Below are 23,329 nucleotides of genomic sequence, written 5' to 3' on the forward strand. Positions count from 1 at the left end.
AGGAAGTGATATACAGCTAGTGGACAGCAAACTGCCACTGACCTGCTCAGAAACTGTCTGATCTCAAAGATCTTGAGACGGAGAGATGTACAGGAGAACAGAAAGGAGCTGCTCGTTTACACAGTGATGCACTGGCTTATCTGCAGCACTGGGTCTGTCCCACATGCCTAATTGTTATTATAATGATGTGCTATGTGGAGGAGAGAGAAATAATTGCGAGGCAGAAGGATAGCGTTTCAAGATGGCACGATTTCTGGAAAATTCAATACAAGTGGTTATGCGATTTGTGTTTATGCATGCATTTTAATATTCACGTGCAGTCGAATCCTAAATCATGTAAGGAAATAAATTTAATTGAAATGTTTGGTAGGTATATTTTGGCTTTTTTAAAACCCGAATTAAAAACATATATTTTAAACGGTCACTGCAAAAATATCGTTCAAAAGAAACCCATCTGAGGACTGATTATTTGTTTGATGCCGCCCCCCCCCCCCCCCCCCCCCCCAAAAGTGTCTGTAAATGCACAAGTCATGTATTTAGAGTGTAAAGAAATGTGATCGCTGACTGACTGACCCACACACCCTGTGTTGGGTTCTATGATATTAGGTTACTTAAGTGCATGTAAATCCAATCAAATCATTGATAAAATCCAGTTTTGCTTTTTGGAGCTATGAGATTATTTTCTACATGTAAACACAATCTGTGATGTGAGGATTGTGTGCCCTGACTCTTCTGTTTTTCGTTTACAGACTGCAGCCGTTAGAAGAACGGCGCACCATGAAGGAGACAAGAGGACAGAGGAAGAGGGGGAGGAGGAAGAGGAGGAGAAGGAGGAGAGGAGCTCCGATGAAGGCTTTATGGGGATGACTCCACTGCTGCAGGCTCACCATGCTATGGAAAAGATGGAGGAATTTGTCCATAAGGTTAGTCACAATACACACACACATGCACTGTGAATGTAAAAGCTCCAGTGTGTTGCGCGGTCATGTGTTTTGGCGGCCTGGAAACCTAACGGATGAAGTGGTAGCTAAGGTCATGTAGTGATTAGCGAGTTAGTTAGGAGAGGATGACTCCGTAGCTAGATCATGTAAGCCGCCATGTTTGCGCCTTCACCAAAGCGTGAACGTTTCAGACATGAGCTGCAGCGTTCGTTCCATACATCGCATGTCAAATATACTTGCGTCTAGCTCGACTTTTAATTTGTTTACAAAAACACCGCTCAGCTGCTCCACTGAAATCTGGTACTGTAGTTACAGCGCAAGTTTAAACATGACTACATATCAAAGGAAAAAGCCCACGTGTGTGTGTGTGTTCTAATATTTTATAACTAAACTCATATATACATGGCTGTCGGGAAGTCACATGACTGCACTCCTCAATACAGATGCTTCTTCGGAATGCTCCATCTCCGCCAAACAGCTGCATTCATGCTCCTCCATCTCCATGTGGAACTGAAACCATCAGGATGGAAACCTTGCCAATACTCATTACCCATCTCCTGTCTGCAGGCGACTCTGTTCTATCGATAGGCACACAAGTGCAGCAGGGGAAAGACACACGTCCGCTCAATGTTTGTTAAAAGCCTCCCAGTTCAACTCCTCGTTCACTTTCAACCCTCTTTTTCACATCCTGTAGAGGAAGTGCAGCTCTGGGTTAAAAGCGACTCTTTGAGTAAGAGTCTCTCCACTCGGTCTGATCTCGGCTCTCGGATGCCGCTCCATTAGAGCCAGAGCTTTGGAGCGTCGTCGTGTTTCCGACAAGGCCGAGCATCTCCTGAAATTGCTCACTGCAGGCCTTCAATTACCACATTAATCACTCGGGATGATGTCTCCGATTCGCACGACAACTTCTGCTCTTTCATTTTTTGGTGATAACTATGAAAAATGAGTCTCGCTTCTTCAATGCAAAAAGTGAAGTATATTAAAAGTTCTCCTGTGGGATAATAAACTCCCGGGCTCGTGCTTTGTTCCAGACATGTTTGTTTGTGTGTGTGTGTGTGTGTGTGTGTGTGTGTGTGTGTGTGCTCTTCAGTCGAGATACAGATACAGTACACGCTGCTCAGGCACAGAGGAGAGAGGAATGTGCTGGTGGCCTTCAGACCGCTGTGCCATGTTTTGCTGTTATCTTCAATATAAAGTGGAAAACTACTGAGAGTAGCTCGGGGACTGGGTGTGTGTGTGTGTTTGTGGGTTTTTGTTTTGTTTTTTTCTTTCCAGGAACGAGCAGAGTGGTTGGTTTGGTGCGTCAATAAACAAAACAGTTATTCACTGCGATTAATAATGTGATTTTAATACACCATATTTATCTCAGTCTCTATCTATCTACTTTATCCTTTTTTTAAAATTGTCTTTGTTCCCTTCCTTTATTTAATCCTTTCCTCCTTTGTCTCTCCTCCTGATTCTTTTTAATCATCTTCCTTTCTCTTGTCTTCCTCTTTTCTAATGTTTTTCTGTTTATTTTTTTGTCTTTCTTGCTTTTCTCTTTTTTGTATTTCTCGTTCTTGCATTTCTTTTTGTATTTCTTTTTCTTACTTTTTCTTTCTGCATTTTTGTATTTCTTGCATTTCTCATATTTGTCTTTGCATTTGTTTTTTTGTTTGTGTTTTTTGTTTGTCTGTCTTATTTACTGTTTGTTTATGTTCGAGTATATCTTTCTCTTTCTGGCATTTCTTTGTCTTGTCTGTCTTGTGAATGACCAGTGGGATTTTCTTGTTTATAATGTGTTTTTCTCCGGTGAAGATGTGGGAAGGCCGGTGGCGTGTCATCCCCCACGACGTGCTGCCTGATTGGCTAAAGGACAACGACTATCTCCTGCATGGCCACAGGCCACCAATGCCATCCTTCAGAGCGTGCTTCAAGAGCATCTTCAGAATCCACACAGAGACGGGCAACATCTGGACTCATCTTCTCGGTGAGAAAACTAATACATGTGTGCGCACGCACGCAGGTTCATGTATGGGTTCAATGTTCACATGTTGGCCTGAACACTCCAGGTCCGTGTAAGCTGTTCTCAGTGCAGCAGGTTTGGTGATCTGCTTTATAACGTTCCACGGTATAATTATTTGCTCGCGTCTGCACTAATGCCATGCTGCAAGTCTGTAACCTGTGCTCATCACCAGCAGTTAACTTAATAGAGCTTGCAGGAGTGCAGTGTTTCTTGGGTTCGAGCCATGGTGTCTGAGGACTGCACACTTTTAGTTACAGGCAGAAAATGTCTGTTAAACAGTAGTGAGAGTTTATGGCCCCGGAAATGTGTGATTTCACGCTGACTTCAGCCAGTGGGCCATTTTTGTTAAAATTAACTTGAGCATCTGGCTTTTTTTTGTTGTTGTTGTTGTTGGCATTTCTGATGTCAAATATCTCAAACACGGCTCGTTTAAACTTTTTTTAGATTAACAAACTCTTGTAGCAATGATTAAATGAAGGGTGCTGATACAGATCTGCCATCTAGTGGACAAAATAAATCCAGGCTTAAATTTAGTAATTAAGGGATTCTATCAGGTAAGTATGTCTTGAAAGCTATAAAATGATTTGGATAGGAGTGTCGGATACACTTTCAAAGATAAGGCTTCATCTTGCAGATACTGAGGTAGAATTATGTAGATATCAATCTCACACACTGTGGACTTTTTACTGCCTGCATGATCTGAAGAGATAAAAATATATAAAAGCATGACTTAATCTGTTTTAAGGACTAAATTTACATAAAACTGTAATTCTTTCTTTCACCCACACAAGAAATTCATTCACTTCTAATCTTTGTGTGTGTGTGTGTGTGGGCAGGTTGCCTGTTCTTCCTGTGTCTGGGGATCGTGTACATGTTCAGACCCAACATGTCATTCGTGGCACCATTTCAGGAAAAGATCGTGATTGGCGCGTTCTTCTTGGGTGCCATCCTCTGCCTGTCCTTCTCCTGGCTCTTCCACACAGTCTACTGCCATTCAGAGGGCGTCTCGAGGATATTCTCAAAGTCAGTGAATTTGTAGGACACGCACAGCTTTTGCACACGCATCAAAAACTACTGCGCTGCAATACAAAAGCAGCAATAATCGATGTGACCACATCCAGCTTGTTCTGTTTCACTGAACACTCTCGTATTGATTTGTATGCAGCGGTGTTTGTTGAAACTGGACTGTTATAGATCGTGAGACTTACTCTCGCAGTTCTCCGTATAATGGGTGAAGTGAAGCGATGGAGTTCTTGACAAGGGAGCAGAAAATCTTGGCCCGGGGTTGTTTAGGAAGAAATGTAAAGTAATGCAACACAAAGTTCTGCCTTAAAACGGCCACAAATTATTCTACAGTGTAAACAACTAAAATTAATCTTTGTGTCAGCACGTCCTTACTTATCACGTGCAACACTGCCACCTAGTGCACATGTTTATATTGTGTGCAAGTTTATTTACATATTTAGTGCAGAAACTCCATTTATTAGCATAAGCTGCTATGGGTTATGATCTAAAATATGCAAAAATGGCAGTTTGACTCCTCCCCCACCCACACAAACCATAAAACTGTCAGATAAGCCAAATGATTGATTGATTGATTGATTGATTGATTTTTTTTTTTGATAGTTGTATTGGTGTTTTGAAGCCCCACCCCTTCCATCTTGTTTTAGTAATCTGTCACCTCCTGCTTGAAAGATGTGCTGATGTGGGCCCTCGCGTCCCCCATCCAAGATAATTTTAATAGTAATTACCACTAGAAAGTGACGACAAATGTTTGTTCTGTGCCAATCTGGTGTTTACTGTAAAACACTGTCCTCAAGTTTCTATCTGACGAGTGATTTATGACTAAAAGACTATACTGAAAATGTCTCCTCTATCTTGCTTTAGATTGGACTACTCAGGCATCGCGTTCCTGATCATGGGTAGTTTTGTGCCGTGGCTTTACTACTCGTTCTACTGCTCCCCTCAGCCCTGCGTTGTATACCTGATCGTGGTGTGTATCCTGGGCCTCGCTGCCATCACCGTGTCCCAGTGCGACTTCTTCGCCACGCCGCAGTACCGAGGAGTACGAGCAGGTACGCAGTCACATTACACGGTGATGCATACAGTCAACTGCATCCTACATCAGCACTCACTCTCTCTTTAGAGATTTCCTGCACTGAGAATCTTATCATGATGTTGAACAACACAGGAGGTGTTCATTACAGCTTCGTTGCGTAATTCAGATTTTTTTTTTCTTTCCCCCGTTTTAGTTTTGTTAAAAATCGATTCGTATTTGTAGCTGGAAGTGACGTATCGAAAAACACCAACAAAGAAAAATCCTTATTTATGAGAAATGACTATCAGAAAACGGCTTGTCAGCCAGCTGTGCGTGATCAGGTCGAGAAGGTGGAAAATGACCAGAAGTGGGGGGGGGCGTCGTGGCTCAGGTGGATAAGGCGCCATACCATAAATCCGGGGACCCAGGTTCGATCCCTCCCCGTCTCTCTCTCCCCGCTTATTTCCTGTCTCTACACTGTCCTATCCAATAAAGGTGAAAAAAGCCCAAAAAAATCTTTAAAGAAAATGACCAGAAGTGAATCGGGTCTGATTTGAAAAGATTGGATTTCTGTACCTATGTAGCAGTCATGTCAGTCTGATTTAATGTGAATGTAATTGTCGCGTTCTGACAAATAGTTAGTTTACATTATTTAGGCGTGCTAATAATTTTGCTACATGTTGTTGAGAAAGGGGGAAAAATGTTTTGTACACACTTGAGATTATCTGTGATGTGTCAGGTCAAGCTGAACAGCAGTAAAGCGACTGGCAGATCTTTTAAGGGTTTTCTGGTCATGAGATGGACAGACGGAGGGAGGGAGAGAGACAGACGGACACACAGATGGACAGAGTGCAAGAGAAAGAGACAGATGGACAGACAGAGTGAGAGGGAGATAGACAGGGAGAGAGAGAGACGCAGACAGATGGACAGAGTGAGAGAGAGCGAGGGGGAGATGGACAGAGAGCCAGATGGAGAGAGACCGAGACAGAGTCAGATACACGGGGACACAGACAGATGGACAGAGTGCGAGAGAAAGAGATGGATGGATGGGGGAGATAGATGGACACAGAGAAAGACAGACAGAGGGAGAGAGAGACACATTCAGGCAGACAGACAGAGTGAGGGAGAGAGAGAGACACAGATGGACAGAGAGTGGGAAAGGTATAAAGTCTGTGTGTGTGTGTGTGTAACAGGTGTGTTTGTGGGCCTGGGCCTGAGTGGAGTTGTCCCCACATTACACTTCGTAATCTCCGAGGGCTTCCTCAGGGCCACCACGATCGGTCAGATGGGCTGGCTGTTCCTCATGGCTGCCCTTTACATCACCGGAGCCTGCCTTTACGCTGCGCGCATCCCTGAGAGGTTCTTCCCAGGCAAATGTGACATCTGGGTGAGTGTGCATACCTCAGGGAAGTGTATCTCACGCACACGTGCGCTAATGTAGACCACTTCAACGAAAAAGCTGTTAATGAATCTGGTTCATAAATTATGATGATTAGGGTGGAAGTGTAATTTATTTTAATGCAGATTGTTGCATCAAGAAAAAGTAGCCCAAGGCATTTAAAGAAGCTCTTACAGAAAATATTTACCCAAATGACTTGGAAAACAAGATCCTGAGAGACTGTAATAACGATTTGTGATGAGAGATTTTAGAAATTGTTTTTATTTGTCGAACCCTGGTTATTAATCGAGTCCCACTCGGACAGGGTGTTGAAAGTAAAGATGATACTTAAGGAAATTGTATTTTTACAGGATTGTTGCCTTTGTAGCACTATTTTAATACACAGGTGTAGAATCACTCACCGTGAAAAAGCAGGTTCGGTAGGCTGTTGATGCAGCGTTCATAAGAAATGTTTTACTTCAGTCTTTCTACAAATTAAGGAAGAAAAAAACTTCTACAAAATTCTTCATGGTTGTCTTTATCAGTAGTTGATAGTCCTCACCCGTGTAAACGATGTCGCTGCTCTACCGTTTTGACATGGTAATATTTTTTTTTTTTTTCCCTTCTTTCCCTGTTCTCGTGCTTCTCAGTTCCACTCGCACCAGCTGTTCCACATCTTGGTGGTTGCAGGAGCGTTCGTGCACTTCCACGGCGTGTCCAACCTACAGGAGTTCCGCTATACAGTAGGCGCCGGCTGTACGGCGGACAGCGCTCTATGAGACCACACCACCAGGGGGAGACGGAGCTCTCCTTTTATTGCCACCACCACCGCCAGTAACGCCTCGTCCTCCTCTCTGAACTGTCTCGCTCCACTACTGAGGGCTAAACACGACCTTTCCTCCTGTTTGTTTCCCCCTCACTCCTCGTCTTCTGCCCTCCTTTAATAATAATAATAATAATAAATCACGATGCGATTCAGTGGAGCTGGAGGGTGGATCAGTAAATCTGAAATACAGATTTACAGGGTTGTTTTGGAGATCTGTAAACATTTTGACTTCAGGCTGTTTGCATATTAACTGGTTTGGGGGAAAAATGTTGGGAAATTTTTTTTGCCTTTCAAGGTGCAAATGGTTTTAACTGTTATAAATGTTATTATTAATGTAAATAAGATTTCTAAATCTGGGTTCTATAGATTTTTACAAACGTTTAATAATAACGATAATGATAAAACATTATAGTATTGTTAAATTGAGAGGATACGGTTGAAAAGATGCAAGGTAGGTGCATCAGTTAGGATCCTGGAGTCAGCAAATTAACTGTGTACTTCTGAACCAAAAATAACGAGAGGGAGGATTAAAGGATCGGCGAGAGATAGAAGACTTCAGTTCGAAATGGACGAAGTGATGTTTGTTTGCTGCTTCACATGACGGCGCGCAGCCGTGGTTGATCTCCGAGGCTGTAGCTGTGTGTGTCTCTGGAGCGCGGAGTCCGAAGTCCATGAGAAGCCATCGAGAGGTTTTTCCTGGCAAAGCCATAATCCTGACAGGTGCCAGGTCTGAGAACTGGCCTTATTATTTTGTTTTCAGCCTCCTTTTTCCACACTCGAGGAATTTCTGCTTCTCGACTTGGACTACAGCACCTCAGATCACGTTTGATTTTGATTTTATGGGATGTTGAAGATCCTGGCATGCAGAGACACGTCTCTGTGTACTGTCACGCACTTTTTTTTTCTTTTTTTTTTCATTGCTATGATTCGCTGCTTTTTTACTTCATTTAATTTTGCAATCTGTTCAATCAGGATGCTGCTTTTTTTTCTTCATTACAATACAGGAAAAGCTTTATTTTTGCTTCAAGATTTTTGCTCGCCTTTTCTAAAGCTTGTGGGTCACATGTTCGAGATCCATGAACGCATCACACTGTGTCTCATCTATAAGAGTATTACTCCAGGCTGCTCACGTGAACGAGGCAAACCCACCATCGTAGGACGTTTTTACATCAGCGTGGGCCGTAACGGAGGCCTCGCACAGCCACCGTCCGTTTCACAAAACGCTGCCTTGTACATCAGCTCGTGTTGAATCGAGGCAACTCGGGGATCAACGTCTCGGAACTTTAATACAGGATGAACCTGTGGACTCCACGCTCATCCGACAGTGTTATCAATCAATGCAAACCGGCACAGGCCCAGAGGTCACCACCAACACAAGGCCTTGATTCACTGCATAATGTTTAATTCATTTTTTATTTATTTTTTTGGGGGAGGTGTTATTCTTTTTAATATTAATTTATTATTGAAGTGTGAGAGGTGCGTACTATTTCTTGTTGAAGCACACAAAGTTCCGAGTGTCTGCAGTAGAACCTTTTTTATATCTACTGTGGTGTTCTAATAAAATGTTTTTGAATTCTGAGTTTACTGTTTTATATTTTCTTTCTTGATGAAATCAATCAAATTAAAAGTACATCCTTTACAACTAGTTACAGATAACCGACTGGACACTGAAGTGTCATCCTGTGTCATGGCCTCGGCCCGTGTAAAGAGATGCCGTCAAGCAAAGCTGCCTTAATGATTATACATTCAGGACACTTTTTCGATGGAATAAAAACACGTGTTCTATTCCCTTCTAGCGGGTTTCATTCATTCATAAAATACGTAATGGCCTTGCACCTCAATACCTAACTTGTCTCTTGAACGATTACTCTACAACTCGATGTCTGAGGTCCACTACGAAGAATCTCTTGGCTGTTCCGTGCACATATACAAAAACTTATGGAGATCATGCTTTCTCTGGAATGCTCTCCCTGTTGAGCTTAAAGACTCTCCTTCAATAGATAGTTTTAAATCCAAGTTAAAGACATTTTTAAGTGATTAACCACCATGATTATTTTTTTTTATTAGCTATTCGTATATTTTTTATGATTCTTACTATAAAAAGCATTGAGATTTCTGTGAATATGCGTTTTTAAGAAATATTATTTGGTTCAATAGCATGCAATATTGTTAGCATATCGCTTATCCTACATGTACTACATCACTCTAAACAATGGAGAATGAGCGTTGAATATGGGTTACAATATTGCATGGCTGTCAAGACAACATGACGTCACACGGCGGAGACGTAAAACTTCCGTGCTAGCGAGTGACTGGGACAATTTGTAAATAAACAAACATGGCCACCAGGTTTGCTTCGTTAAATATAGATTTTGAGAGGATTTTGAAAGAGACACACATTGAACACCCAAAAAGAATGTGGATTAATAATAATAATAATAATAATAATAGCTGGCTTTTTTTCATGGTCGAAGACGAGTTCAAGAGCATGCTAGCTGAACACAACTGATATACCACAAAAAAAAAAGCCAGCCAATATTAAATAAACTATACAAAGATGTATTTGGTATGAGAACCAAATTTTTCTCCATCAAAAGCTACTCTCAGCTGCTAATCTTGCATTCATATGAACAGCAGCTGCAGCAGTGTAATTATATGAACGTACTTTTTATTCAGAACAAAATCAAACCACTTTATTACACTTACAAGTGTACAGGTTAATATCATATTACATCGTTGTGCGCTAACGGGCTCGGGTGCGTTTTAGAGGCTGTGTGGATGTGGATAAGACCATATCACCTGCTGCAGCCTGTGGAAGTTTACACTATGTACATTTGTATGGTGGGAAATGAAGGAAACGCTCCCAGTGATTTGACAGAGGAAGAAATGAATGCTGGGAAACGGGAGTTCCTGATGTATGAGACGTAGTTAATCTCACACACTGGCTAAGTGAGGCTCTTCTTCCTCCTCTTCCTCCTCCTGTTGACCTTTTTTCTACAAAAAAGAGAAACTTGCACTAGAAAAGCTCTTCTTTATGAAGTGACCGCATTCTTATTTACAATTAATTTAAGAACTCTAATACAATTAAAGCACTTGCTCACCAGTTTGAGGAAATCGATCAGTTTATAAGCGTCCTCTCCAGTGGACAGGTCTAGGAAGTCTCGCGGGATTCGATAAGACAAACACGGACTTGGCTGGACGGTTACTTCGCTGGTGGTGTAACGGAAAGCAGGACCATCCTGTTAACACAAGGTGCACTCTTTCTTTTATACCGCAACGCTGATGAATTCTCGACTTACAGTGCAAGGCGCGTCACATCTTTATATTAAAGGGGAACAGAGGGCAATATATAGAGTAAATATAACAATAAAACACACATTAACGAACCTTATTCAAGACTTACAAAAGTTTTTTTGTTCTAAGGTTGGAAAGTTATAGTGTTTTGAAAGTAGCTCGAACAAACTATTTCCGCAGTTTGAACAGCCCGCCATGATATTAATTTTATCCAATCGGAATGCACGTTCATTTTCTCTGCGTAACACTCATGATGTATGTATGTGCCCAGTTGTGTTGGCTCATTGAGGTTGGGAATAGCACGTGTGAAATACCTGTTTCTGCCTCTTGTGACGATTTCGCAAGTCCACGGGTGGTGCCCATCTCATTGCAGCAAATAAATTCTGCTGGACTCGTGAGCAACTCCACGTTACATTTTCCGCACGAGCACCACGCCGTGTCACCTGCACGCAGACGCTCTGCCCCACGCTCGCCACGCCCATGGTCAGCATCAGTCTCATCCTCGCCGTCATCCGAGCTTTCTTCTCTTATTTCATCACCGGAGTCGAGAGTACCTCTCCTAGCTATTTTAAGTTCGTTTCTTAAGACAGGGATTTTTTAAGATGTTACCTTGACAGTTTCGGCGAGAATCTTCCGCCTTCTTCAAAACAGTCACCAGATGTGTCCTGGGGGAGCGACCTGACAGCAGGAGGCGTGAGCTACCTGTCAAATTGGGCGGGATGTTCACGCCTCCGTAGCGTAACATCAGCTGATAAGGCACGTCACCACTCGACATCTGGTGACTGTTTTGAAGAAGGTGGAAGCTTCTTGCCGAAACTGTCAACAAGGTAACATCTTAAAAAATCCTTGTCTTAAGAAACGAACTTAAAATAGCTTTAGTTAGACATAATGAACTTCCACTACATAGTACCTCTCCTAGGTTCGAACTGGTACCCTTCTAAGCCATAGCCTGCTTGCAGTGTGTCTTGCGGGATCTCTTCGTATGATTCGACAGAGCTGTCGCTTTCACTTGATGCGCCCGACGCCATGATTACACGCTTCTCTCCTCTATTTCGGAGAGTTCCGCTAGTGCAGTGGGTAGCGCTGACGTCACGGTCTTTTAAAAATGGCGACTCTTGTGCGGTTTAGCGTATAAAATATTATATTTACAATTACCAAGATATTTCGTTGTTTTCTAGTATATAAATTTGATAGAATACTTAAGAATACGTTACTTTGTCACATTATATTTGGTACCCCTTTAAATGTCGTCATTCGTATAATGAGAGTTTCCTGTGTTCTTGCTAAAAGGCTTTCAGAAGATTAGGGTTTTTTTCCCTTCATTGTAAAGCATTGCAGTAAACAGTCTCAATCTCATCAATAAAAGGTGTTTGTCATTAAGTTTTAAGGCTTGATGAACTTTTCGTGCAGTACCTGTAACGAAAGATTGGTTCCAGATGTTAACTCCTCCCACGTGAAGAGCAGCGAGTCTGTAACCTCGCCATACGGGTTAAAGTCGATCAGCCACACGCGACCCTGTTACACACAGAATATGAACACTTTCTTTCCTTCAAAACACAGCACAATAAATATCACTTATAATATAATAGTAGTGCAAGTTCAGCTCTCACCGTGCTGTCTCTGTACACATCCAAGACAACTGGAGGAGGGAGGGGAACCACACACACACACACACATGACTACGTCATAACTCTGGTAAAATGTTCACTTTGTCGCTCATTTGCGTGTGTAATTTATCAGAAGTGACTCACAGTCGTCGTTAGGGAACTGGTGCTGAATGTTCTCCCTGAAGAACTGCTGGATGGATGAGGAGATGCTCGCTTCCTGTTTGGAGATGTGCTGGTAATGTTGTGTGTAGTCCCTCTGAGAGATTCCTGTAAAGCCGAGATCAGAAACGGGATCACATCTTTCTCAGAGGGGGAACAAACACGAGCACACTGAGCCAGAAGCATTAACGTACTGAATCAGATCCTGACTGTAGCTTGTTATATATTAAAGGAAGAAGTATGCTTAAGTTTTAACACCCTCTTCTGGCTGAAGTGCAAATACAGTTTAAAAAAAAAAAGCCTACACCATTCCATCCCTCACACTGTCGTTAAGGAAGGACACATCGATTCATGTCTGTTTAATAAGGCGTAGAGGGGATATCATACGCGGCTTCTTGGTGCTTCCTGCAACCAAGTCTTTATATTGTAGCTCATGATCTAAGAGTATTTGGCATATTAGGGCCATTGAAGGTTGAAAAAAAAAAAAAAAAACCTGAGGCAAGGGGTAATATTAAAGTCAAACTTACAAGCAAAAATATCTCATGTTTCCTGGCTGCAGTGCATTCTGGGGAATGTAGGAGAATCTTTTAGCACTTTTCTTTTCTATTGTGTGATTGAGGTGGAAGGACAACATTTCCTATAACTCTCGAAGTTGATTCAAAATTGCACAGCACAGTGATGTGGTGCCTTGACAAAACCCCGCCACTATTTCTCCAAGGTTTTTTTTTTTCCCCTTGTAAATTGTGTGACTTCTTAAATTTTATTCTTGGGGGGGGGGGTTTCCCTCAAAATTTGTGACTTAAGCTTGAAATTTTGTCTTTTTAAATCTCAATTTAGTTAGGTTTTTTTTTTTTGGTCATAAATTTGTGACTTCATAATCTTGGAATTTCTGTGTATTTTTTTTTCCTTGTAAATTTGTGACTTCTTGATCTCATTCTTAGCCGTTTGTTTCTCAAAATTTGAGACTTCTTAAGCTAGAAATGTGTCAATCTCTGAATCTGAATTTTTTTCTTCTTAATCTTGGAATTTCTGCGATTTTTCTTGTGAGTTTTGTGACTTCTTAATCTCAAATTTTTAGGGTTTTTTTTTTCCTCAAAATTGGAGACTTCTTAAGCTTGAATTCTGTCTTTAATCTCAGAATGAGGTTTTTTTCTCAAATTTTGTGACTTCTTAATCTTGGAATTTCTGCCTTTTAATCTTGGAATTGTAGTTTCTTCTGTCTTTTTAAGCTCGGAATTGTGTGTGGGGGGGTTCCTCATAAATTTGACTACTTTACCTTTGAATTTCTGACTTTTTAAATCTTGCAATTTGAGTTGAGTTAAAAGTCAAATAAAAGTCAAATTTGTGACTTATCTTGGAATTTTTTACTTTTTAATCAGGGAATTTCTTAGGTCCCAGTCCCACCCCGCCCCAAATTTGTGACTTTTTGATCTTAGAATTTGTCTTTTAAATCTTGGAATTTTTCCTCAGTATGTTACCCCCTGGGACGGCACGGTGGTGTAGTGGTTAGCGCTGTCGCCTCACAGCAAGAAGGTCCGGGTTCGAGCCCCGTGGCCGGCGAGGGCCTTTCTGTGCGGAGTTTGCATGTTCTCCCCGTGTCCGCGTGGGTTTCCTCCGGGTGCTCCGGTTTCCCCCACAGTCCAAAGACATGCAGGTTAGGTTAACTGGTGACTCTAAATTGAGCGTAGGTGTGAATGTGAGTGTGAATGGTTGTCTGTGTCTATGTGTCAGCCCTGTGATGACCTGGCGACTTGTCCAGGGTGTACCCCGCCTTTTGCCCGTAGTCAGCTGGGATAGGCTCCAGCTCGCCTGCGACCCTGTAGAACAGGATAAAGCGGCTACAGATAATGAGATGAGATGTTACCCCCTGCCTCAGCTCGCTTTATTAGCCCTAATTCGCTCAAACTCTTCTGAAAACCAAATTTCAAAAACTGATGACTATATAAGACACAAATATAAGATTAATAAATAAAGTACATAAGATACAGTATGTAAAAATACAAATCTCAGATAAGTCCATCATTTTGCACGTATGAGAAGTCAGTGTCAAGAGTGTAAAGTTCACATGCACTTATGTTTGTAAGTTCACGTTATGTTTATATAAGGATTACTGATCATATGAAATTCCACAGCGCTGTTGAATTCTCGACTCTGATTGGTCAGAAGGTGTTGATTAATCTTCTATAACAGCAACTCTGAGGCTTTTGTCGATAAATCACAAGTTCCTATAGTGACATCTAATTGACAGGGACTTGTTTGGAGGACGCGTCACAGAGCCCAAGTGATTTTACGACGGTGTAATGAAAAGGTTTAACGGAGTTGATATGGTGATGTTTTCTATGAGGAGATGTTTAACATTTATGGAAGGAGTGTCCAGGGTCAGAGCTTTAACACTCAGGAGGTTTTCCACCATCACAAACTAAATCATCAGAGACGCTGGTCAGATTATACGGTGTGCGTTTATTTGAATTGTTTAAATGAAAGCTGAATTCAGAGAGAAATGACTCTATGGTCATGTGGTGGTGGTTTCATACCAATCAGCTTGTTCTCTTTCACAAAGCAGCGAAATTCCCCTCCAGGAATGAGCTCACTCCATTTCCTCAGCACGAGCTGGACAAGAGCAGACGAACAGAGATGTCGGAGTATAAAGGAAGCACTTTTGAATGTAATGCTCCGTGTGTGTGTGTTTGTTTCACCTCATAGTGTATAACAGGGTCTGGAGAGTCGTCGCTGCACTGAAGGAACCTGCCACAGAAAAGAAGAGAAGCTTTGAGTCTTAAACACAATGCAGTAACAGATCTGTATGAGGAAGATTTCTAGAACCGGTTCACTTACGGCTGTGTGAGATCGTGCGTGATGAAGTCGGAGCTTTTAAACAGGAGGAAGATATCGCTGAGACTCTGACACTGCAAAGAGCTATTCAGGGCAATCCAGTTAGCGTCCTACACATCAGAAGAAACAAACAACATGAACACAACACACTGGAGTTATTAATCAGGAAATGCAGCAGAATACAAGTTAAAAAAAAAAAAATCAAAAACATCATTAGTTCAGGCGGCACGGTGGTGTAGTGGTTAGCGCTGTCGCCTCACAGCAAGAAGGTCCGAGTTCGAGCCCTGTGGCCGGCGAGGGTCTTTCTGTGCGGAGTCTGCATGTTCTCCCCGTGTCCGCGTGGGTTTCCTCCGGGTGCTCCGGTTTCCCCCACAGTCCAAAGACATGCAGGTTAGGTTAACTGGTGACTCTAAATTGAGCGTAGGTGTGAATGTGAGTGTGAATGGTTGTCTGTGTCTATGTATCAGCCCTGTGATGACCTGGCGACTTGTCCAGGGTGAACCCCGCCTTTCGCCCGTAGTCAGCTGGGATAGGCTCCAGCTCGCCTGCGACCCTGTAGAACAGGATAAAGCGGCTACAGATAATGAGATGAGATATGATCGTTAGTTCAAACATGAGTTTATCTTGTTCTTGTGCAAAAGTGCCAGGAACTTACAGTGTTGCCAGATTAAACAGAACCCCTTGCACATTTACTACAATTTAAAGCTTGTGTGTTACATTTCTCTGTGCAAACATATTTAGCGGGACATGCTGTGATGGGAAAATAATCGACACAGCAGGGTTACTGTTATAACCCCAAACTAATTAATTTCCTACAAAAGCACACTGCAAAGTGTTTTATTCCTCTTACAGCACAGCAATTTGCCAAAACAAGATTCGTTTTATGAATGAATGAATGAATGAATGAATGAATGACGTCCTTTTTATCCATTTAGAGTCACATGTAATGTTGTGGTACATCCATGAAACAGGTTCATTCTGGTTATCACTTATAAATGATTAAGGCTGGTTAGAGAACAGAGTTAATAAGACAAAAAAACAAAACACAACAAGTAGGACTCGACATTTAACTCTTTAATCCACTCGTCCATTCAGATCATCAGTAAGATTTTCCACTTGTTCTGACCAGAACCTTTTATTACTCTGTATTTACTAGTTCAGTGAAAGGAAAGTGATTAACAAAGTTTATCCAAAAAGCAAATATAGCTATGATGATCATTATGATTTATAATTTTTCAATAAAACTCAAACTTTAACAATAAACAAAAACTATCCAAAGCCCCATTATGGTGTGTGTGTTGTTCTAACCCATGACCTGATCTGCAGTTTTAAGAGTTAGACTCACCCAAAGTCAAAGCTTCTGCAGGAAATAAAGTTAAATCTTGATTAATCCAGTAAAACCTGAAGTATAAATTAATTTAAAGAATAGAAAAGAAAACGAGTTGGACATGATAAGGGGGACAGAATCACGTTGTGAATGAAGAAAAACCGTGAGTGAGTTCGGCACTGTCGTAAACTTCCCCCGAAATATTTTAACACGTTTGTGATGGTTAATGTGAACCATACAAAAAAAAAAATTACAGTGAAATGAAGATTCACCACAGAGATTTATTTTACTGAGGTATTTGATCACTATTTTGATGAAGTCTAATAATCTACAATTACATATTACGACGTGGTTATTTTTACACACACGCACCTGCTGCACTCGGCTTCCCTGGAATTTTGTAAACAATAACACGGCTGGATCACTGAGGGGATTGAACTAGTTTTGTTGGAACTAGCTTGAATAAGTTCTATAAAAATGCTGATTTTCAACAAATAAATATTCAACTCGTCCCATCTGACAGGCAGATGAGGATTTGACTTGTCCAGATCAAACATTTGGTTGTCCCGGACAGTCGGACTACCGTTAATGTCGAGTCCCGTCATGGCACCAAGAAACAAAGCTCAAAAAACAGAAACTAGGATTACAGAGCGCTGGCACTAGAAACTCCTTCCATTAACGTGAAATAAAATTCTCTGTACAGAAAACTTCACCATATTCACAATTACATACTTAAGCTGATTTTTTTATTATATCGACAGTCCATCACACAAAGACTATAGAAACGGTACCATATTAGAACACATTAATATAACCCTGTGACATGAAGCTGTACCAGTGTCAGACAAAGTTAAACAACAGCTTCTGACCAATCACAGTCAAGAACTCAACAGCACATTTCATTTGTATTTAGTGTTCTTGTGTATTTACTTTCAGGTCACCATCACAGTTTTGTTTTAATGTCAGGTTTACACGAGACGCCGTGAGTGTTCTGCTCACCCGTGGGGCGCTCCAGTTCAGTTTAGGGAAGACGCGTCCACCAAGGGAGTTTATAGCTTCCTGAACTTCTGAGCTAAATTCTGGGAATTCTGGAGCCTGTAAAATAATAAAGGAAACTTGCTATACACAATCACAGAATAAGTCTGAAATATCAAGAAGTGAAAAGCACAGAGAATGGAAAATTAGAAATACTACAACAAGAGAATAAAACTGTGGGACATAAAGATGTTTTCAAGCTACTTTTCATAGAATTATGGGGGAAGAAGAACATGTAAATAAACATCCTAGATGATTATGCTGGTATTATAAAATCTATCAAAACACACTCACCGTGACGACGGTTGTTGTCTCATCGTCAGACCACTGGGAAAGAGAGCATTCAGACACAGAGAAACCGGTTTACACACGAGACATTTGTTTGATCTGTTTATTAGTCTGCTTTGTTCTCTCTAATTTCTCTGTTTTAAATGTTGGAAATCAGCAAGCAGGATGCTTTCTACTGCGTTTTCTTTAACATGAGATTCGTATTTCCCTAAACATGAGCTCATGGTTGTGGGTGAGTGGGTGGGTGAGCAAGTGAGGGAGGGAGGTGGTGAATGAGCAGGTGGGTGGGTGAGCAAGCAAGATGGTGAATGAATGAGTGGGTGAGCGAGGTGGTGAATGAGTGAGCGAGGTGGTGAATAAGGTGGTGAGTGAATGAGTGAGTGAGTGGGTGGGTGAGCAAGCAAGGTGGTGAATGAATGGGTGGGTGGGTGAGTGAGTGAGCAGGGTGGTGAATGAATGAGTGAGTGGGTGGTTGAGTGAGCGAGGTGGTAGGTGAATGGGTGGGTAGGTGAATGGGTGAGTGGGTGAATGGGTGGGTGAGCGAGGGGGTGGGTGAATGGGTGGGTGAGCGAGGGGGTGGGTGGGTGAGCGAGGGGGTGGGTGGGTGAGCGAGGGGGTGGGTGAGGGAGCGAGGGGGCGGGTGAGGGAGCGAGGGGGCGGGTGGGTGAGCGAGGGGGCGGGTGGGTGAGCGAGGGGGCGGGTGAATGGGCGAGGGGGCGGGTGAATGGGCGAGGGGGCGGGTGAGCGAGGGGGTGGGTGAGGGAGCGAGGTGGTGGGTCAGTGAGGTGGGTGAGTGAGGTGGTGGGTGAATGGGTGGGTGAGTGAGGGGGTGGGTGAATGGGTGGGCGAGCGAGGGGGTGGGTGAATGGGCGAGGGAGCGAGGGGGTGGGTGAATGGGCGAGGGAGCGAGGTGGTGGGTGAATGGGCGGGCGAGCGAGGGGGTGGGCGGGCGAGCGAGGTGGTGGGTGAATGTGCGGGTGAGCGAGGGGGTGGGCGAGGGAGCGAGGGGGTGGGCGAATGGGTGGGTGAGTGAGGTGGTGGGTGAGGGAGCGAGGTGGTGGGTGAATGGGTGGGTGAGTGAGGTGGTGGGTGAGGGAGCGAGGTGGTGGGTGAGGGAGCGAGGTGGTGGGTGAGGGAGCGAGGTGGTGGGTGAGGGAGCGAGGTGGTGGGTGAATGGGTGGGTGAGCGAGGGGGTGGGTGAATGGGCGGGTGAGCGAGGGGGTGGGTGAGGGAGCGAGGGGGTGGGTGAATGGGCGGGTGAGCGGGTGAGGGAGCGAGGGGGTGGGTGAGGGAGCGAGGGGGTGGGTGAATGGGCGGGTGAGTGAGCGAGGTGGTGGGTGAATGGGTGGGTGAGCGAGGTGGTGGGTGGGTGAGCGAGGTGGTGGGTGGGTGGGTGGGTGAGCGAGGTGGTGGGTGAATGGGTGGGTGAGCGAGGTGGTGGGTGAATGGGTGGGTGAGCGAGGTGGTGGGTGAATGGGTGGGTGAGCGAGGTGGTGGGTGAATGGGTGGGTGAGTGAGGTGGTGGGTGAGGGAGCGAAGTGGTGGGTGAATGGGTAGGTGAGCGAGGGGGTGGGTGAATGGGTGATGATGTCACCCACCTGAACATCGTCCTCGATTTCTGATCCGCTGTTGTTGTTCTGTGAAGGTTGATTATTGTTGTCGTTGCTGCAAATATGAGCTACAGCTTTATCATCTGGATCATCAATAATTAGAAATAGATTTAATGAAAGAATTAATTAATTAAAGACTAAGAACTCTCACCTTCCCGAAACCACTAATGTTCCGTCATCCAAAAGGTAATCGATTACATTCTGAGGCAGAGGAAGAATCAAGCTGGGGGGAAACAGAAATGTACAGGTCAGTATGACAGAAACAGTAGCACCATGACAACTGTCTCAGACAGCGTCCACACTTATGGGGTTTAAGGGGAAAAACTGATGGAAGAAAATAACAGATCAGTATAACCTTTACTGTCATTTAATATAAATATGCAGGTGATTATAGAAAATTGTATGCACCAACTGGTTGAGAAATTCAGACTATTCCTCGATAATCACTTCGAGCAACTCGGCAAAATGGCAGCCAATTGCTTCATCACTGTGAGGAAGAATTACAAATGATGAAAGGAAACCCTGTTCCTAAAAGCACTAAAGAGGCTACAAAGTTTGGCCTAAAACTATTCAAATGTAAGGTGGAATTGTGATTTATTTTATCGAGCTCAAAACAAAGTATTTTATGTGACTCGCCGTACATGAGTGATAAGTCTGCGCCGCCCCGTTATTACATTTGCATGCTGCTTTTGAAGATTGAAATATGGTAATTTTTTTTAAAATACAATTTAAAAATTTTTTAATAATTACCTGTGTATTTATACTAAAACAATTATTCACCTCAGGCTCAGTGAATATTGGTGAATAATAACCTTGACTCCGTCTTGATTATTATTCATCGATAATTATTATTCACTTCACTTTCAGTGAATAATTATTAAATAAAAAAAAGCATAATCCTGATTTCTGTTGCTCTTTTGAATATTTGCCATCAATGCAGCACGGCTAAGGAATATCAAAACAAATCTCAGGATTTTCTACATAAAACGACAATTTGGTTATAAAAACATCTGCATCACATTTGAACACCTTAGCTTTTTATTTATTTAAATATTTTAAAAAGATTATATTATATGAAACTCTGTTGCACCATGTGATTGTGTACATTTTGGATATCATGAATATTGCTATAGTTGTTTTTTTTTTTGTTTAAATAATAATGGGAAGTCATGGCCTAAAGGTTTGAGAAGCAGCTTCAGGACCAAAAGGTTGCCGTTTTGATTCCCTGAAGCAGCAGGAATGGCTGAAGTGCCCTTGAGCGAGGTACCTAACCCCCTACTGCTCCCCAGGCTGCTCTGGGTTAGGGTATTAGGCAGAAAAAGAAATTTACCAGTCAAAAATAATATTTTATATAATCCTGATAAGCGCCGCAGGTGCGAAGTCCCTCTAGGGGGGTCTGGGGGCATGCCCCCCCAGAAAATTTTTGAAATTTAGACTTCATTTCCTGCATTCTAGGACATTTTCAGGGTGAAATGGCGTGTAATTTTTGATCAGAAATATTGCATATTTTTACTTTGTATTTTTTTCAGTTTCACTCCTGAATGTATCAGATGTATGTATGGTGTTTGATTTGGTAACAAAAGTGAAAAGAAAATAAACAACAATGAATTGTATATAATCTTTTGATCTAGTTACAGTATTTAATAAAAAAAAAAAACCAACAGTATTCTATTTTACCATACCCCAATGAAACCCCCTTGTTAATCAATGTATCACACATACCTTTTCTGTCTTTTTGTGGAAAAACGAATCAGTTTTTGTCACATTCAATTTGGGGCGTTTGTTGGGATTCATCTTGATCCAGAAGAGTGAGTCAGCAAAAAAAAAATGCGGTTCTCCCGCCAAGAAAGAGGAAACTACAACGCAGGGTGTTTGGCAATTTTCGACCAATCAGAATTCGCGATTTATTCAGTCCGCATGTTACAAGATTCAGTGCGGGCCAAAATGGCGGAAACGATGAAATATTCTGATTTTTCATTTCAAGTTTTCAGTATTTTTCGTATTAAACTGTGTTTCTTACGATTTGTAAATGATGGCGGAACCACACACGGACTGGCCATCGGGAGTAGCGGGAGTTTTCCCGGTGGGCCGGTGGTTCAGTGTGGGCCAGCGGAGAAAAAAAAAAAAAACAAAAAAACAGTTGCGCGCTGGCCTTTAATATGATAAGCAATGTTAACAGTTTCTTTAACAAACTGTTAACATTGCTTATCATATTAAAGGCCAGCGCGCAACTGTAATAAGCAATGTTAACAGTTTCTTAAAGAAACTGTTAACATTGCTTATCATATTAAAGGCCAGCGCGCAACTGTTTTTTTTTTTTTTCTCCGCCAGCCCACGCTGAACCACCAGCCCACCGGGAAAACTCCCGCTACTCCCGATGGCCAGTCCGTGTGTGGGCGGAACATAACTGGATTTATCGGATGACATGTGGGAGTATTCATGTGCGAAAATTTTCGGCATTATCGTCCGTTTCAGTATCCGTCTGTGTGTATACTTGCCCGTTGAAATCGGCAATTGCCCGTCAAATTTACGGGTGGACGGGTCTCTGCCTAATACCTTACTCTGGGTGCATTGTACATCACACTGGATAACAGCGTCTACTTAAATGCCTGTAAATGTAACATAATGACACTTTCTCCAAATTTAGTCCAATTTCTGTTTTTAAAAACACATTGGAAGTTTTGTTTGATTATTATTTTTACATTTAAAGTGAGGGCTTAGTGAAATGACTATATAATAATGACAATGTCATGCTAAATGATGTCACAATACACTTTTCTGATGTGTCACCATCCCGTTTTCATTACTACTTAAGTAATTACAAACCATCTGGAAGCATTTGATAATTTTATGTTAAACAATGTTTAAGATTTTTTGTACAGAATTTATGAAATTGTAAAAATAAATAAATAAATAAGTCATTTTAACCATTCAACTGAAATTAACTGTGCGTCATCACAGTTTTTAAAGCCATACTACTGTTTTTGTTTTGCTGGTAATTTATTAGCAAGCCGTACCATTACATCGTACCATTATTTTTTTTTATTGAATCTATTTTTCTCTCTTTCTTCTTAGGAATGAGGTTATTTCAGATGTGAAATACAGTATGACCAAGCAGACTGTTTTGTTTTTCCTGTAGTTGCTATTTTTTTTTGTCTGTGTGCGCATTACTGTACACTTCAGGACACTGTCCTTCATCAGTGCCTTGATACTTTTGCATGTGTAAAATGTCAATAAACAAAATTCTTTAAAAAAAAAACCCTGTACACTGTGATACAGTATGTATTGCATGTATAGAAATGTATTTGTTTGTCTTAATTTTTTTTATCATTTTCAGGTAGTGTTTTATCCTGCTTGTACTCATGATATTCCTACACAAAGGAAATGCATTTCCCTTTTAATAAAACTGACATTTACAAAAAGTCAAAAACTATTCTGTTATGCAAAGCAATAAAACTAGCACTGAAAGAACCTGAATATTTTATTTTAAATTATTTTTGAATACTTTAAAGAAGAAACAACTAAATAAAAACTTAAGTCAGAGTTACTTTACTCATTAGACTATATTCTTTTTATATTTCAGGTTTATTTACCTGTTTAAATATTAAACATTAAAATAAAACCCTTCATTCTGCACCTGTCCCTGTCAGAGCCTCCTCACAGGGCTTAGCAGCGCGCGCTAAGTTAGCAAGCTACTTTCAATAAGTCTTTTTTTTTTTAATTCCTAGAATATACCTTTTTTTAAAAAAACAAAAAACAGATATTTATAAACAGCACAGCACTCCATACTTACCTTTTAATCGTGTGTTTCTTAAATAAAGGATACCAAACCGAGAACTGACAGTTAGCAACTTGCTCTTTCTTCATAATGCTTTAGTCAGGATGATTGTGCGACATTAAATGAGTCCTACTCAACAAGAGCTCAGGACAATAGTTCCTATGTTGTTTTTTGCCTAAACAGATAACGGTTTACGCTTTTCTGTGTACAC

At 41.8% G+C, this 23,329-nt stretch overlaps 2 protein-coding genes across 2 annotated transcripts in view; one reads left to right on the plus strand and one right to left on the minus strand.

Moving 5' to 3' along the window:
* Positions 1-8,767, plus strand: part of adipor2 (adiponectin receptor 2) — a 68,684-nt gene extending 59,917 nt beyond the window's left edge. The window contains exons 3-8 of the mRNA XM_060903427.1: positions 750-923; positions 2,739-2,910; positions 3,783-3,969; positions 4,834-5,021; positions 6,178-6,371; positions 7,013-8,767. Coding sequence (XP_060759410.1) covers positions 750-923; positions 2,739-2,910; positions 3,783-3,969; positions 4,834-5,021; positions 6,178-6,371; positions 7,013-7,141 — 1,044 coding nt within the window. The 3' untranslated portion in view covers positions 7,142-8,767. The remainder of the gene's footprint in view (positions 1-749; positions 924-2,738; positions 2,911-3,782; positions 3,970-4,833; positions 5,022-6,177; positions 6,372-7,012) is intronic.
* Positions 8,768-9,836: 1,069 nt separating this feature from the next.
* cdc123 (cell division cycle 123 homolog (S. cerevisiae)) lies at positions 9,837-23,226 on the minus strand. Its single transcript, XM_060903428.1, has 13 exons — positions 23,134-23,226; positions 19,492-19,563; positions 19,329-19,395; positions 17,737-17,769; positions 17,407-17,502; positions 15,084-15,190; positions 14,945-14,993; positions 14,783-14,858; positions 12,234-12,356; positions 12,093-12,121; positions 11,896-11,997; positions 10,290-10,427; positions 9,837-10,182 (listed from the first exon to the last, which is right to left on the minus strand). The coding sequence occupies exons 1-13, from the start codon at positions 23,205-23,207 to the stop codon at positions 10,123-10,125; spliced, it is 1,026 nt and encodes a 341-aa protein (XP_060759411.1). The 5' UTR covers positions 23,208-23,226; the 3' UTR covers positions 9,837-10,122.
* Positions 23,227-23,329: the final 103 nt, after the last annotated feature.

The sequence above is a fragment of the Neoarius graeffei genome, chromosome 21, assembly GCF_027579695.1.
Source record: "Neoarius graeffei isolate fNeoGra1 chromosome 21, fNeoGra1.pri, whole genome shotgun sequence".
In the NCBI taxonomy this organism is placed as follows: Eukaryota; Metazoa; Chordata; class Actinopteri; order Siluriformes; family Ariidae; genus Neoarius; species Neoarius graeffei.

Coding starts and splice junctions, on each gene's coding strand:
- cdc123 (XM_060903428.1), bottom strand. CDS start 23,207: ATGAAGAAAGAGCAAGTTGCTAACTGTCAGTTCTCGGTTTGGTATCCT. Junction 19,564..23,133: donor AAGAAACACACGATTAAAAG/GTAAGTATGGAG, acceptor GTTTCCCCCCAG/CTTGATTCTTCCTCTGCCTC. Junction 14,994..15,083: donor ACGCACGATCTCACACAGCC/GTAAGTGAACCG, acceptor TTTCTGTGGCAG/GTTCCTTCAGTGCAGCGACG.